At 34.0% G+C, this 14,913-nt stretch overlaps 1 protein-coding gene and 2 long non-coding RNA genes across 5 annotated transcripts; all 3 read left to right on the top strand.

Annotated features, from left to right (window-relative positions):
* The first annotated feature begins 6,016 nt into the window (after positions 1-6,016).
* Positions 6,017-11,355, top strand: LOC18045123 (leucine-rich repeat receptor protein kinase EMS1). Of its 3 annotated transcripts, none has more exons than XR_002905891.1 (3): positions 6,017-9,813; positions 10,238-10,373; positions 11,261-11,355. XR_002905891.1 is itself a non-coding variant. In XM_006436260.2 (2 exons), exon 1 carries the CDS (start codon positions 6,104-6,106, stop codon positions 9,806-9,808), a length of 3,705 nt encoding a protein of 1,234 aa, XP_006436323.1. In that variant the 5' UTR covers positions 6,017-6,103; the 3' UTR covers positions 9,809-9,813; positions 10,238-10,409. The 3 variants fall into 3 exon arrangements, 1 of the variants encoding a protein (XP_006436323.1); XR_002905892.1 differs by having other exon boundaries at positions 11,269-11,285; XM_006436260.2 differs by lacking the exon at positions 11,261-11,355 and having other exon boundaries at positions 10,238-10,409.
* Positions 11,356-12,007: 652 nt separating this feature from the next.
* LOC112098844 lies at positions 12,008-13,428 on the top strand. Its single transcript, XR_002905893.1, has 3 exons — positions 12,008-12,119; positions 12,208-12,388; positions 13,288-13,428. It is a non-coding gene; the product is annotated as an uncharacterized LOC112098844 (long non-coding RNA).
* Positions 13,429-13,666: 238 nt separating this feature from the next.
* LOC112098845 lies at positions 13,667-14,642 on the top strand. The gene is made up of 4 exons (XR_002905894.1): positions 13,667-13,691; positions 13,896-13,965; positions 14,196-14,256; positions 14,428-14,642. It is a non-coding gene; the product is annotated as an uncharacterized LOC112098845 (long non-coding RNA).
* Positions 14,643-14,913: the final 271 nt, after the last annotated feature.

Genomic DNA, 14,913 nt, shown 5'->3' with positions numbered 1-14,913 from the left:
ATAATATATGAAAGTAAAAATATAACAAACTATTGGATTAAATAGTTATATATAGTAATTAATGTATAAAAATCGATTACTACTCAACAATTTAATACAACTACTAATAAGTACTTAAGTAATAAAAATTATTACATTATTTAATTGTATTACAATAATTAAATCAATTTTTTAAAATAATTTAATATAACTAATAATAAATGTTTAACTATGAATAAATTTGAACAATATTAATTGAAAACTAATAATATAGTAGTTGCTGGATTTTTTTAGCACAATTCATTTGTTAGTGAATATACTACCACAATTGTATCACTTTATTATTTTTCAGTTATCTTGTGGTACATTTAAACTTTTATTCGATCATCCTAAAATGATTTTTGAACTAATTTTATAGATTTTAACTAATTATTTATGGTTTTATATTATTTAGAGATTATTTGATTAAATTATTTGCTTTAATCTTTATTTCACAGGTTGTATATTTAGAAAATACTGAAAAATATAAGCTTTAATTTTTAAGGCTATAAGCTTTAATTTTTATGAAGAATTATGATTTTTTAAAACATTTTTATTAAAAAAATAAATTTCTATTTCTTATTTTTCTAAGTAGTAATAAATATTATTTTCTAAATATATAATTTAAATTAATTACAAAAAAATTAATATAATATAGTGCAGCACTAATATAGTAAATTAAAAATTAATGCAGTATAGTGTAGCACCAAATATTATATAACATTATTATAATATAATGTTGATACAATACAATATAATATAATATGTTTGTATTAAAATAATATAATACAATATAATATAATACAGTGTGCTAAATACACTCATAATGAAAAGGAAAAAGGCATAAGATATGATTTGTCATTTGTTGGGGAGCTTAAGTGTATTTTTTTTGCTGTTGCAAGTTCACTGCCAGCAGCATTGTCAATACTACTTACTTTGCCGTACATGTTTTTGTGAGTGTGGCATTATCGAACACAAATTTAGACGGCAAAGAACCATTTTTTTTTTTGTAGAAAACTTGTGATGATTTTTCATAACCAAAACGGTAATAGAGCTGGACGGTGGAGGGCTTCGAAAGGTAAACAGTAGGGCAAAGGCATGGGCGTCAACTTTTGCTTTTTGAACCCATTAGAAGCACTTTTTATTAGCTTTTGCTTTTCTCCTTTAAGCACTGAAATAAGAGAAGCAAAAACAAAATCCCACCAAAAGCCAACGTACAAGAATCAATTCCACCAACCACATGGAACAGCAAGACTTAAGAATAAAAGAATAACCACACTCCAACAAAGATTTGGAGAATAAAATAAGGTGGGGCATGTTAGATGGCTTTGGTTCGTGTGACCGTCTCTCTCTCTCTCTCTATTTGTTTAGTTTATTTCATTTTTTTAATCAATTATTATCTTTGCTTCTGCTTAATCCATACATGTGTGTACACATCTCTCTAGGATAAAAAGAACGATGATTTTGATTTTGTTTGTTGGTTTTGGAGTTTTGGATTTGAAATCTCTGCTTTTGCTTTTTAGTGTGCTTACATAGTCCTTATAAGATAATTTCGCCCTACCCTTTACCCTTTTTGATAATTTTTAAATCATTTCTCTTACTTTTGAATTCTGAAAGTGATTAATTCTAATTATTGACCATCGTCCACTTGTTAAAGTATAAAAATACCATTTTTTTTAATATTTTTGTTGACTAAAGATTTCAACTCTAAAAAAATACTTTTTAAATTAACAAAAATAATAAAATAAAAATGAGGCAGTCCTTAAAATTCAAAAAACAAAATTGCCTTGGCCACACGCGGCCATGGATTTGACTCCCAGGTTGCCATGGCCGCACGCGGCCAAGGCTTTGGTTCTAAGCCACCGGGCTTTAAGTCTTTAATGAACCTATCAAGATGCAGACGCGCACCAGGAAAAAGGTTAAAAAAAAACTCATTGCTTTGACAAGGAATCTTAGTCTCTTCAAATATATCGGACCCAATCTTAGGCTCAGATACTCCCAAACTTTAAGGAGATTAGGCTCAAAAAAGTTCCTTAATTCATCGGTTATGGGTTTTAAGAAACATAGTTGCGCTAATTAAGAGCATCGAGAGCTAACTCGAATGGGTGAAAGGCCATGAACTGAAGGATTTTACTGAAGCAGTTCATATCAGAAATAGAGCTTCGAACAGCTTTCGTGCTTTGCCCCATTTGGTCGAGACCAAAAGCCAAAAACAGAGAGTATATTAGAAGCCGTCTCGTACAACAAATACAGAGCTATTGAAGCGGCTTGAATTATGAAACACTCAATGGAATAACTAAAACCAAAGCAATATGCTCGCCAGGTGTTGCAGTTACCATGGATTTAGTTCCCATGGCAGCGCATGACCATGGATGGATTTGGCTACCATGCCGCGCGTGACCATGGATTTGGCTACCATGGCTGTGCGTGGCCATGGGTTTGGTTTCTATGGCCACGTACGGTTAAGGGTTTGGTTGCCTTGGCTGCGCGTGGCTATGGGTTTGATTGTGTTGCTAGCGTACGGCCATAGATGGGACTGGGAGAGCAGCCAAAGGTTCGGTATTTATGGGTGCAAAATGGTATTTTTTTCATTTTTTATTTTAGAAAACTTAGAAATATTTAGGCCATTGAAAATTGGCCTATAAAGAGGTTTGATTTTTTTTTGGTTAATTGACTATTTTGAGAATATATAAATACCATTTTACCTTTTGACATTAAAAATAACTGAGATAATAATTTTTAGGGAGTAACTTGACGTATTTAAAAGTGAAGGGACAATTTTGAGATTGTCAATTCACGAGAGGTACGTGGAAATTAGTCCTTACTACTTATGTGTCTTTTAAACTTTACTTTTCTTTTTACCTTAGTTTTGTCAATGCTCATCCACATATAACATATGAATTTTAACCTTCAAGAAAATACTTTTATTTTATTTTCCCTTGATCTTTTTTTTATTTTGTTTTACCTTGAGCCGCATCAAGAAAAATAATTTTGCTTAACTAATCTGTATATTAAATAATACTATGATAGAAAACAAAAAAAAATTATTAATATCCTAAAATAAATATAGAATTTATGATTAAATTAGTTCAATAGAATTTACTCTAATTATTTTCAATACGATTACTCTGTTTCAGTTGAGGGCTGACTTTTTTCTTTGTTTAATTAAATTAAATGAATAATATTTTTTGTTTAATGATAGTTTAATATTGAATTACAAATTTTATGTTATTTTAACATGTGTTTGCTTTTTTCTATAATTTTATAACATCAATTTACTGCTCTTATATTAATTTACTTATTTAATATTCTATATACTAATTTATGTAATTTATAAAATTTATATTTATCTCAGTATTAATGCCATAATTTTAGTCATGGAACGGTAGAATTTTCCTTATTTTAAACATGATGTTTATATGCTGGATGGATCGTCTTCAAATGCAAGTCGTTTTCGTCTATATGCATAAATTAATGAATTTGTTCCCTTGTCTCGGTGCTTATATGTTGGATATATGTTCTTTCAGAATTGCGAGATTGAACATTGATTAAATGAGAAATAGAAAATTCACAATCTGACTTCGGTCTTGCTTGGTATTAAGGTGATTTTTTTAAAATTATTCTTGTTAAAAAAATTTGATTATGAAGTAAAAATTAATAATGTGTAGTAAATGTATTTTTAAATAATAATTTTTTAAAAATAGTAAAGATATTATAGATTTTTAATCATACAAGTTGTAGATCAAATTAGCTTAGTTTTCAAGTTATAGTAGCTAATATTTACCAAGTATACTCTAAATTATAGTTGTCTAACCTCAATATCAAGTAAGCTTTAATTGAGCCAAATCAAGTTGGAATTTCTAATTCGCCTCAGCTCTATTTGAAGTTTTAGTCAGATTGTAGTTTCAAATATCCCAACTCAATTGAACTATTTTGAATTCAATTTTACTCTAGACATCAGAGATGTCTAATAGGCTAGCTACACGTGGCATAGCATGAGCATGACACACATCCAAATAGCAACATAAGACACGAGTATATTTTGATAGGACACATGGCATGGCAGGTAGACACACGACTGAATTAGGGTAAGAATTTTAGGTACATGAACCTTAAAAGGACTGTATTAGTAGAAATATGCTAAAGCACGTTTTACTAGTAGGCTAACACATGGTTCACAAGGCATCAATAACATGCTGGTCAAAGTATATTAAAGTAAAACGTTATTTATGAAAATAAATTTAAAATTTTATAATTTTACAAATAACTTCAAATTGAATCTTTTAATGTATTTTATTAGCATAAGTTTTTCAAATTTATTTAATTCTCTATTTCATAAAAAATACTCTAATTGTTTTATGTTTATAATCTATTGATGATATCATGATTTTAATAAATAAAATTATATATACCATGATTTTATATATGTATGCATTAATATTATTTTGGACTATGATCTATGATTGATGATCCTATGGAGGTTCAAGTTAACAATTAAGTTAACCCTTTAAAAATTTATTATTATTTTTGTTGTTGTTTATTATAAAAAAGAATTCTAATACTGTAATATCTAAATTAATAATTAGTATTATATTCTCTTACTATTATTAGTTATTATTATTGAATATAGACTTTAATTTTAAAATAATTATACTGAATTTGACTAAAGATATGTTGACTTAAAAAAAATACATGGATTAAAAAAAAAGGCACTAACAGTTTGATGTCTCCATAAAAAATATATATATATATTTTACTTTTTTTCATACGAGCCTACTATGTCTAAACAAAAAATTTGGACATAGCATGACACGAATCACATGATTGATCATGCCGTGCCAACCCACATATCCTCATAGGCCTTCCTTTACCAACATGACCCTTGACCATCTCTAATTTAAACCAATCCAAACCGATCTACACCTACTCCATTGCATGTAATTATCTCATGAGTCATGACAATATATAAGTATACGGCGACATACACATAAAGCTCTGGCTACACTTCATTACGGTACGCTTCCAAGTTCCAAAGGCTGCTAGTGCTGCCATACTACAGTGATTATCCAATGAAGTTTCTTTTTCTATGAATACAAGTAAAATTGACTTAAAAAATTTCTTGCAACTTTTCTTTTTAGCTTATAGTAGTAAGCTATCTATAACTATCAAAGTCTAGTCTTTTCGTTCATATTGTCTACAGGAGGCATAACCACTCGTACAAGCGATTGTGACAGGCTCCACTTGACATTTGACAAGTGCATCTATAAGGCACAAAATTTTGTTAATTAATTAATATTAAAAATTTAAATTTTGTAAGTAAAAAAAATAACAAATAAAATCATATTAGGCTGTTATATAATATGATTTATAATAATTACAAATCACGTGTCCGAACATTTCAAGAGTCATATGGAGCATTTACGCCCGTATTTATGCATGTTAGTTTATTTCTTTGTTATAAGAAATAAGAAGAGTAAAATACTCCTTTTTTTAATTTTATTTATTAAAAGATAAAGAATCGTTAAATTTAAATTTATTTTTTTAATTCTAGAGTAAAATATTCATTGACAATAAATTAAATTTAATATAGTACATACTCCATTTTAACCTTTGTATTTTTAAATCTAAGGTTTCTTTCTCTTATTAAAAATATAGGAAATTTATCATTGATCCAACATTAAAATCAATTCATTTTTTTGTTTTTTAATATAATATAATTTAATTGTAAAATTGTCAATGAAAAAATTGAAATAATAGTTCTTTATAAGTAATCATTTAAATTACAATAGTCCCCTTCTCTTTGGCATAATTATTATATGAGCAGTTCTATTATTTTTGTTTGCCATGGGTACTTCTGTCATTTTATCATATAACACACTATTTGGCGCCAAAATGCAGCACCTTAGCCAACGGCGGCGTTTCAAGCTTGCAGGAGTGATGTTTATGGTAAAAGAGAGAGAATGAGTGTTTGCTTTGTACTCTCATTTTATCTGCTGTTTGTGTTGTAGTCTAATTTTCTCTATTATATTTTCACCTCTTCAACGTTTTCTTTTACCATCTGCAACTTCCATTTTGCTCCCTGGAAATGGCTAAGCTCCTGCTCTGTCTCATGGTTTTTTCTTTAAGTTTTGGAACTTTTACCGCCATTGATGAGCCAAAACAAGAAAGAAGAAGTCTTGTTCATTTCAAAAACTCCCTTCAAAATCCTCAAGTCCTTTCTGGATGGAACAAAACGACTCGACACTGTGACTGGTTTGGAGTGAAATGTAGACACAGCCGAGTCGTCTCCCTAGTTATCCAAACTCAGTCACTCAAAGGCCCTGTCTCTCCTTTCCTCTATAATCTTTCGAGCCTCAGAATCCTTGACCTCTCCAAAAACCTTCTCTTTGGTCAACTCTCTCCTCAAGTCTCCAACCTTAAACGTCTGAAAATGCTGTCTTTGGGTGAAAACCAGCTGTCCGGTTCTGTCCCGAGTCAACTCGGTTTGCTGACTCGGCTCGAAACTCTCTCGCTTCGTTCCAACTCTTTCACCGGGGAAATGCCATCTGAGCTTGGGGACATAAAACAGCTCAAGTCCCTCGATTTTTCCGGCAATGGCTTGAATGGAACATTTCCGAGTCGACTCGGTGACTTGACTCAGTTGCAGGACTTGGGCCTCAGTGACAATCTTCTCTCAGGTTCACTCCCTGTAAGTCTCTTCACAAATTTACAGTCTTTGAGTTATCTGGATGTTTCAAATAACTTACTGTCTGGTAACATTCCCCCTGAAATTGGCAACTTGAAAAAGCTTAGTGACCTTTATCTTGGCATAAACCAATTCACCGGGTCCATACCAGCTGAGCTTGGTAACTGTAGGAATTTGAAAGCAGTGGTGCTTTCTCTCAATGCATTATCTGGGTCGTTGCCTGAGCAGCTGGCCGAGCTACAAATTTTTACGTTTTCTGCTGGAATGAACCAACTTTCTGGACCATTGCCTTCTTGGCTGGGGAAGTGGAACCAAATGGACTCCCTCTGGCTGTATAATAACCAGTTTGTTGGCCGAATCCCACCAGAGATTGGAAATTGTTCTATGTTGAAGTGCATTAGTTTGAGCAATAACAAGCTTTCTGGTCCCATACCAAGAGAATTGTGTGATTCAGGATCCCTTGTGGAGATTAATCTTGATGGGAATATGCTTTCAGGAACTATTGAAGATGTTTTTGACAGGTGTACCAATCTGAGTGAGTTGGTACTCGTAAATAATCGCATATCTGGTTCCATACCGGAGTATATCTCGGAGCTGCCATTGAAGGTTCTTGATCTTCAATATAACAATTTCACTGGTGTAATACCAGTGAGTCTGTGGAACTCGGAGAACTTGATGGAGTTTAATGCAGCCAGTAATCTGTTAGAGGGTTCTCTTTCCTGGGAGATAGGTAATGCAGTTGCTTTGGAAGAGCTTGATCTTAGTAGCAATATGTTAACAGGGCAAATACCTAAGAAAATTGGGAATCTCACAAATATTCAAATTCTTAAGTTGAATTCAAATTTTTTTGATGGGATTATTCCAATGGAATTTGGAGACTGCATTTCACTTAACACATTGGACCTGGGAAACAACAATCTCAATGGGTCAATTCCAGAGAAGATTGCAGACCTGACTCAGCTGCAATTCTTAGATCTCTCTCATAATAATTTATCTGGGCCGATTCCTTCAAAGCCTTCATCCTATTTCCGTGAGGTCAGTATACCTTATTTAAGTTATAGCCAGAATCATGGAAAGTTTGATCTTTCATACAATACGTTGTCTGGTCCAATACCTGAAGAACTGGGGAGCTGTGTGGTTTTAGTATATCTTCTACTTAGCAATAACATGCTCTCTGGTAAGATTCCTGTATCACTCTCGAGACTAACAAACCTTACAACCTTGGACTTGTCTGAAAATCTGTTAACAGGCTCCATTCCACCAGAATTTGGTGACTCTCTCAAGCTTCAAGGCTTGTATTTGGGATACAACCAGCTTACGGGTTCCATCCCTGGAAGCCTAGGTCGTTTGAATGGTTTGATAAAGCTGAATTTGACAGCCAATAAGTTATCTGGCTCAGTGCCAACTAATTTTGGAAACTTGAATGGGCTTACGCACCTGGATTTAAGCTATAATGAGCTTGACGGTGAGCTTCCTTCGTCTTTGTCACACATTCTGGGAATTGAGGGGCTTTATGTTCAGTCCAACAAGCTTTCGGGTCCAGTGGATAAACTCTTTTTAAATTCAGTGGCCTGGAAGATTGCAATAATGAACTTGAGTAATAATTTCTTTGATGGGGGTTTGCCACAGTCTTTGAGTACCCTTTCATACTTAATGAGAATGGATTTTCATCTAAATAAGTTGACAGGAGAGATTCCTTCTGACCTTGGTAATCTTGTGCATCTGGAATACCTGGATTTTTCAAGGAACATGCTAGGTGGACATATTCCAGAGAAGATGTGTAGTTTGCCGAATCTGTTATACCTGAATTTGGCAGATAATAGATTGGAAGGTGAGGTGCCGAGAAGTGGTATTTGTCAGAACCTCTCAATAATGTCACTCACTGGGAACAAAGATCTCTGTGGGAAAATTATGGGTTCAGATTGCAAGATTTTGACCTTTGGTAAATTGGCCCTGGTTGGAATTGTTGTTGGCTCTGTTCTTGTCATTGCAATTATCGTCTCTGTGCTGTGGTGGTGGATTCAAAGAAGCAACAGGCAAAGTGATCCTGAGGAAACTAGAGAAAGCAAGCGAAATAGTATCTCTGATCAAAATAGAAAGAGTATCTCAGATCGCAGCAGCAGTGCGTTAATGGAGCATTTGAGCATCAATTTAGCCATGTTTGAACCAAGTCTCCAGAAATTAACTTATGATCAGATTGTTGCAGGCACCAACAAATTCTGCGAGGAAAATGTTATTGGAGGTGGTGGCTTTGGAACTGTATTCAAAGGTACTATGCCTGACGGGAAAACAGTGGCAGTCAAGAAGTTAAGCCAGGCTACAGGACAGGGTGACCGAGAATTTGCTGCTGAAATGGAAACCTTGGGCATGGTAAAGCACCAGAATCTTGTGGAGTTGCTTGGTTACTGCTCAGTTGATGAGGAGAAGCTACTTGTCTATGAGTACATGGTCAAGGGAAGCTTAGATGATTGGCTAAGAAATCAGGCTGCATCTCTTGATTGGGGTAAACGCTGCAAAATTGCAGGTGGTGCTGCTCGTGGGCTAGCATTTCTTCATCATGGCTTCCAACCTCATATTATCCACAGGGATATCAAAGCTAGCAACATCTTGCTTAATGATGATTTTGAAGCAAAAATTTCAGACTTTGGACTTGCTCGACTGATCAGCGATTGTGAGAGTCATGTTAGCACTGTTGTAGCGGGCACAATTGGCTATGTTCCCCCGGAGTATGGGGGAACTGGGAAGGCTACTGAAAGGGGTGATGTATATAGCTTTGGTGTCATCCTACTTGAATTAGTGACCGGAAAACAACCCACAGGACCTGAGTTTGAAGATAAAGATGGCGAGAATTTGGTCGATTGGGTGCTGCATATGATGAAGAATGAACAGGCTGATGAGGTTCTGGACCCTGCAGTGCTTAATGCAAATTCAAAGCCAACGATGCTTAAAATGTTGCAGATTGCCACTGGTTGCATCTCTAATGATCCTACTGTCAGGCCTACCATGCTTCATGTACTGGAGTTGATTGAAAATATCATAATGGATGAACCTCCAGAGGAGATTAAAATAGAAAGGGGAGAATCCTCTGGCACTAAGGATATATAGCTGAGGTAAGGTTGTGAGGGTTCCTGCAGCTAACCTAAACAAAATTTAGCTTCAAAATTTCTTGATTGTCAATCAAATTTGTTGCTTGGGAGCTTCGGCATTTTTGCAATTCCTCTGAAAGCTACAAAAGAAAGCTACTCACATATATTCCTTTTATCTGGCCATGTGCTGGAGTTTGCTTTTTAATAATGGATTTCTCTAAAGTTGTTCATTGGTACTTCGTGTTTTTTTTTTTTTTTTTCATGGCCTAGTTCTCTCACTGCTAACATGTGGGATTTTCATCTTCAAAAAATGCTGATGCTAGTTGGACTATTTGCTAAACGCTTTTAAAGCCTACTAATTTGAACTTAATTATAAATTATCTCAACAAAAGAATCCCTTAAAATAAACACTATTTGCTAAATCTTTTTATGCTGTTAAATCATGCAGGTTGCACATATGGATGTTATTTCGCCTCTAACAGAGTTGCATTCTGCTTTCGGTGGAGTGGATTGAACCTTAATATAAGCAAGTGGGAGGAAATGCAACAATTTCAAGTCCAAATGGACTATCTAAGTCAATAAAGGTAACTCTGAAAATATTTAACTTTGGGAATGTGGACTACTAATGTTGATGGAAATGTTACTATTACTCTTTTAGTGCAGCCAACTTGAGAAATGGCCATTAATGGTTTTGTTTATTCTGGCTCATCCTAGCCTGAATTGTGACACGATCAAATCAGGTGGAAGAAACATTTGTAATCAACATCAGGCAAGATCACATAAACCTGTTATGTCATATGGCCGATCAGATTTGTTAAACCAATGATATAGTTCTATCATAAGTGTATCACTTGTTGATTGATTCAATTGGAGAACTTCAAGTTACATATGCTTTGCAAATATTTCATTTCAGCATTTAGGATAAGATTTTTGATACTGTAGACTAATGCGTAACCATTGGGAGAATAGTAAACTGTATAAGATGAGCACGAAGATAACTGCACCCCCAGCAACAGCATACCTGGTAATTAAGACTATATATGGCAGCTTGCTCCTAGACTGACTTTATAGATGCTTTAGGTATTAATGGTGGTGACCTCAGTTCTGGGAGTAAAAGAAATTTAGGGTTGATTCAGGAGTAGGCAGAATATCAAGAAGAAGGAATGAACTTTTTATTAGAGAAGTATTGAAGGGTATTTCTTTATTAATTTTTTCAATTACTTGGTGGCCTTTTCATTTTATACATGTTTTATAGTGGAGTTGGGTTGGTAAATCAGTATTTCTTTCTCTTCATCTATTTTATTGTTGAGCTAGTGTGTGTGATTGGGTGATGATAAAAGTTAAATGATTCATTTTACTCGGTCACAAACAATTAGTCTATCAGGGATCTTACTAGTCATTATTACATTTTCAATGTTCTTGAACTAATGTTTAAAGTTATTTAGGCAAGATTCATTTTTACTAAGTGCAGACGATCAGGTACTTTTTGACTGTGGGGCAGTACATACAGATGCATCAACTCTAGACCACCTTGCCTAATTGGGGACTAATGAGGGGGAGCACTCGTTAGGGGGAGTCTGGAAGACAATGGATGGCTTCAGTTTATTCTGATGTTATTATCATTATATTTATCTGGATCTTCGAAATTTCTCAGAATGGAGAAAGTTGCTAAATTCAGACTCAGTTAGAAACTGTGCGGATGGACTGTACATGGGTAAATCATCTTTAGAGGTTATTTTCTGGTAGGCATTTATATTTTAGTGAGGCATAATTTGAGTTTTTTCTATTTCTATACATATTGAGTAAAACAAGACAGGACCTTGCTGCAGGGTGCATGAATTTATTGTACTTGGTTATTCTTGTTGTTTCCACTTATTCCCTTTAGATGCTGCTCCATCACTGGAGTCAATGGCTCTGTTCACAAACCATATCATCAAAAGATGTGTATTTCTTTTTGATAGTATGCTTCGTAACAGCTAATCGCTAGCTATTGATTCAATAAACATGTCTTTTAAGTTTTTAAGTTTTGAATCTCCTCTCATTTTTCATTGCAGGTGCAGTATGGAGAAGGCAGAAGCTAAGTGGTATGATCACAACTCTTCCAAAATTGGTAAGATTTTAAAAAAAGACCATTCTTTTACATTTAAATGTGTTAGTAGGTCAGGTTCATGTTTGTGTTCACCTATAGACATATGCCACTCATAATACCATTCTTTTGCTAGACCATTTTTCGTACATTATGAAATCGTGTACTGACAATTCCTGAGAATGCAAGAGTGCAAGGGTTCCCCGACTGCTATCAAATTTTGTTTCGAGCCTGTCAATGAGAGGTAGATGAAAAATGGGAACTCCTGTCAACATTCTTTGACTGCTGTAAGCAATTTCTGGTTTTCATTGGGATAAGTTTCCATTTTTCAGGAATAGAGAAGTAGGCAATGTTGTAGCAGTTCTTGTTGGTATTGCAATGGGACACACTTTGGTCTAGCTTGCAAGGAATAGTTGCTGCTGCTGATTAGTCTTTCAAGTTTCCAATTGGCTTCATAGCCATCTTCGACACTTTTAGTGGCTGCTGGGTTGTTTTGTGAATTGCAGAAAATGAGTGAGTGATACATCATTAAACAGAATCTTTAGAATCTGGCAGATCATGTTTGTAATTTTATTTCTTTTTTATTATCAGAAAACAAGAGTGACTCATTTCTTGGTTTTTATATTCTTAGATCAGATGTATAGAAAACTGATTAAATGATTGATGAAAGAACCGAAAAAATTAGAAAAAAAAAAATCCTGAACTTTTGTTTACAAGTGTTAAATGCAGCTTGAACACCTCACAAAATGCCAGAGCTTGAACGAGGAGCTGAAGCAAGTAAATGATAAACATCTCAGGAAAGAAGAAATGAGTTTGATTGTAGACTCCCATTTTTTTTCAAGCTAATTTTAATTATGAACTTGAATAGTAACTATGTAGGAACTTAGGAAAGTCATTGATTTGATTAACCCATATTATGCAACAAATATCAGAGACTCTGAGGCTCAAATTTGGGTAATAAGATACAAAGGAATAAAGGCATGCATTGCTCAAAATGTGGGTATTTTTGAATTTCTTAGAAGCTTGATGCTTGAAAAAGCCACAAAGTACGTTTGCTGATAATCATTTGATGCTTTTTTGGTAACACATATATTACCTCTTTGGTTCACAAAACATCATCTTAACATGTATGCTGTTCTCTCCACTCTTCAGGGCTTGTTTGGTCCATCAAGCTATAATTATTGGGATTTCAGTTAAGTAGTGAACCTTTATGTGTGGATGCCAGGAGTTTGTATAATTAAAACCCACGGTGACTTTGTTTGATCAGAAAAGCCTACTAAGTCTTTATCACATATCCCTTTACTTGTACTTGAAATCCATTTTCAGCTGTTATTAGCCTCCAGGGTCAAGTTATGATAATTTTGTGTCTTCTGTTGTGTTATGGGAATAATTATTGATTGGGTGAATTGCAGCGTTGATGAGCAGCACAAAGAGGCTGAGCAGCTTCGAGATTTGACATCAGCTCGGAATGTCGAAACACTAAAGCTGAAGATAATGAAACTAAGGAGAAGGAGATCCTTAAAAGAGAACTCTCTTCTTCTCAAGAGGGCTAGAATACAGGTATGTGAAGCTCGAGTCATTGTTTGATTCTTCTGCAGCTATTTGATCTCAAAACACATGGTAATTCTTCTTCATCTTCCGTTATCGTTTTTTCTAATTAGGGTTTAGATTATCAAACTAGTAAATTATCCTTCATTAAATTAAGCAGAAGTTTCTTTTTCTTTTTCTTTTTCCATCAAATTGTAATTGTCCTTCTTTAAATTTGTTTAGGTACCGAATTTGGCATTTCTTTTCCCAACTTTTCTTAGTGTCTGAGGTGAGTCCACTTCTCCACTCTGCATTTTCATATTTTTCGCGTCTGTTTGGTTGTTGAGAAAAGAAAAACAATTGAGCGAATTGAGTTTTACTTGTGTATCAGTAGCATCTCTCCATCTACATATTATATGTTTCAGTAATTAATAATGTTACATAGTTTTGAAGAATTTTGAGCAATATGCGTGTTTTCTTTTCACTGATGAAGCTGAATGGAAACACTTTGATGGATGTAGCCTTCGAAAGAACAATCTTTGGTTGGCAATGAGTCTCTGGATGTGAGTTTCTATGATATAAAATATCAAATTTAATTGTTTTGGTACCTTTGGTTTTTTAATAGTTATATCTAGGTAATAAATAAACTGGACAAGTAATTTCTTTCACTTCGCATTTGCTAATTTCAGATTTTTATTATTTGTATAATCTTTTATATTTCAGTTCTTAATTGTATTGGGAGTTAGCTCTAACTTTTTCTTTCTTCTATTTGATGTGCATGGTGTTGGTTTAGGTTCTTTGTCCGATATGGATGATTCGACTGCTACATTTGCAGAGGTGGACTCTTTAGACTTGTGAGTATGTCTATGACATTGATGCTTGTTTTATAACGAATATGCATTGCATCTTATAACGCTTGAGATTGTACAAAATGCTAATAAAACATTTCATTGTTGGTCTGGAGATGATCAGATTGCATATCCCTTGTCTCAGATGAACTAAAAGATATACCATGAACAATGCAGGCACAGATAGTTTATGGAGCTTTACATGATCTTCAGTTTAGGTGCAATCGTTCTTGACAATGTCAGCGGCACCTTTGACATTTGGAACAAGTTTTATGCCAATTCAACCTCAGGTCCAGGGTAAAAAACGATCAGCCTAGGAAAGATATAAAATGGCCGATGCTGCTGAAATTGTTAGGCAGGTTTACGATCAGCCAAGGATATTGTTTTGCCAAGGAAAGACATACAGATATGTATACTTTTACCCAAAAATAATTTTCTAATAGAGGTATTTTTTTCTTACTTTTGGTTAATGCCAGTATATAATTTCAACGAATTTTTCAATGAAGCTACATTTTGGGTATTTTGTGGTACAGTTTCCATAGTATTTTGTTGATTATGTTGTACTCCTTGTATGATTCTGAAACAAAAGGACGACTAAATAGTAACAAATAGAAGTAACGCAAAATTTAAAAATCCATATATTTTTGGCATTTTCAAGGGCAA

The sequence above is a fragment of the Citrus clementina genome, unplaced genomic scaffold (genome assembly GCF_000493195.1).
Source record: "Citrus clementina cultivar Clemenules unplaced genomic scaffold, Citrus_clementina_v1.0 scaffold_4, whole genome shotgun sequence".
NCBI classification, from domain to species: Eukaryota; Viridiplantae; Streptophyta; class Magnoliopsida; order Sapindales; family Rutaceae; genus Citrus; species Citrus x clementina.
The sequence above is the reverse complement of the archived record's forward strand: the minus strand, read 5'-3'. Positions and strand labels throughout refer to the sequence as shown.

What these genes read in the sequence shown, in the direction of transcription:
- LOC18045123 (XM_006436260.2), top strand. Translation starts at nt 6,104, where the DNA reads ATGGCTAAGCTCCTGCTCTGTCTCATGGTTTTTTCTTTAAGTTTTGGA.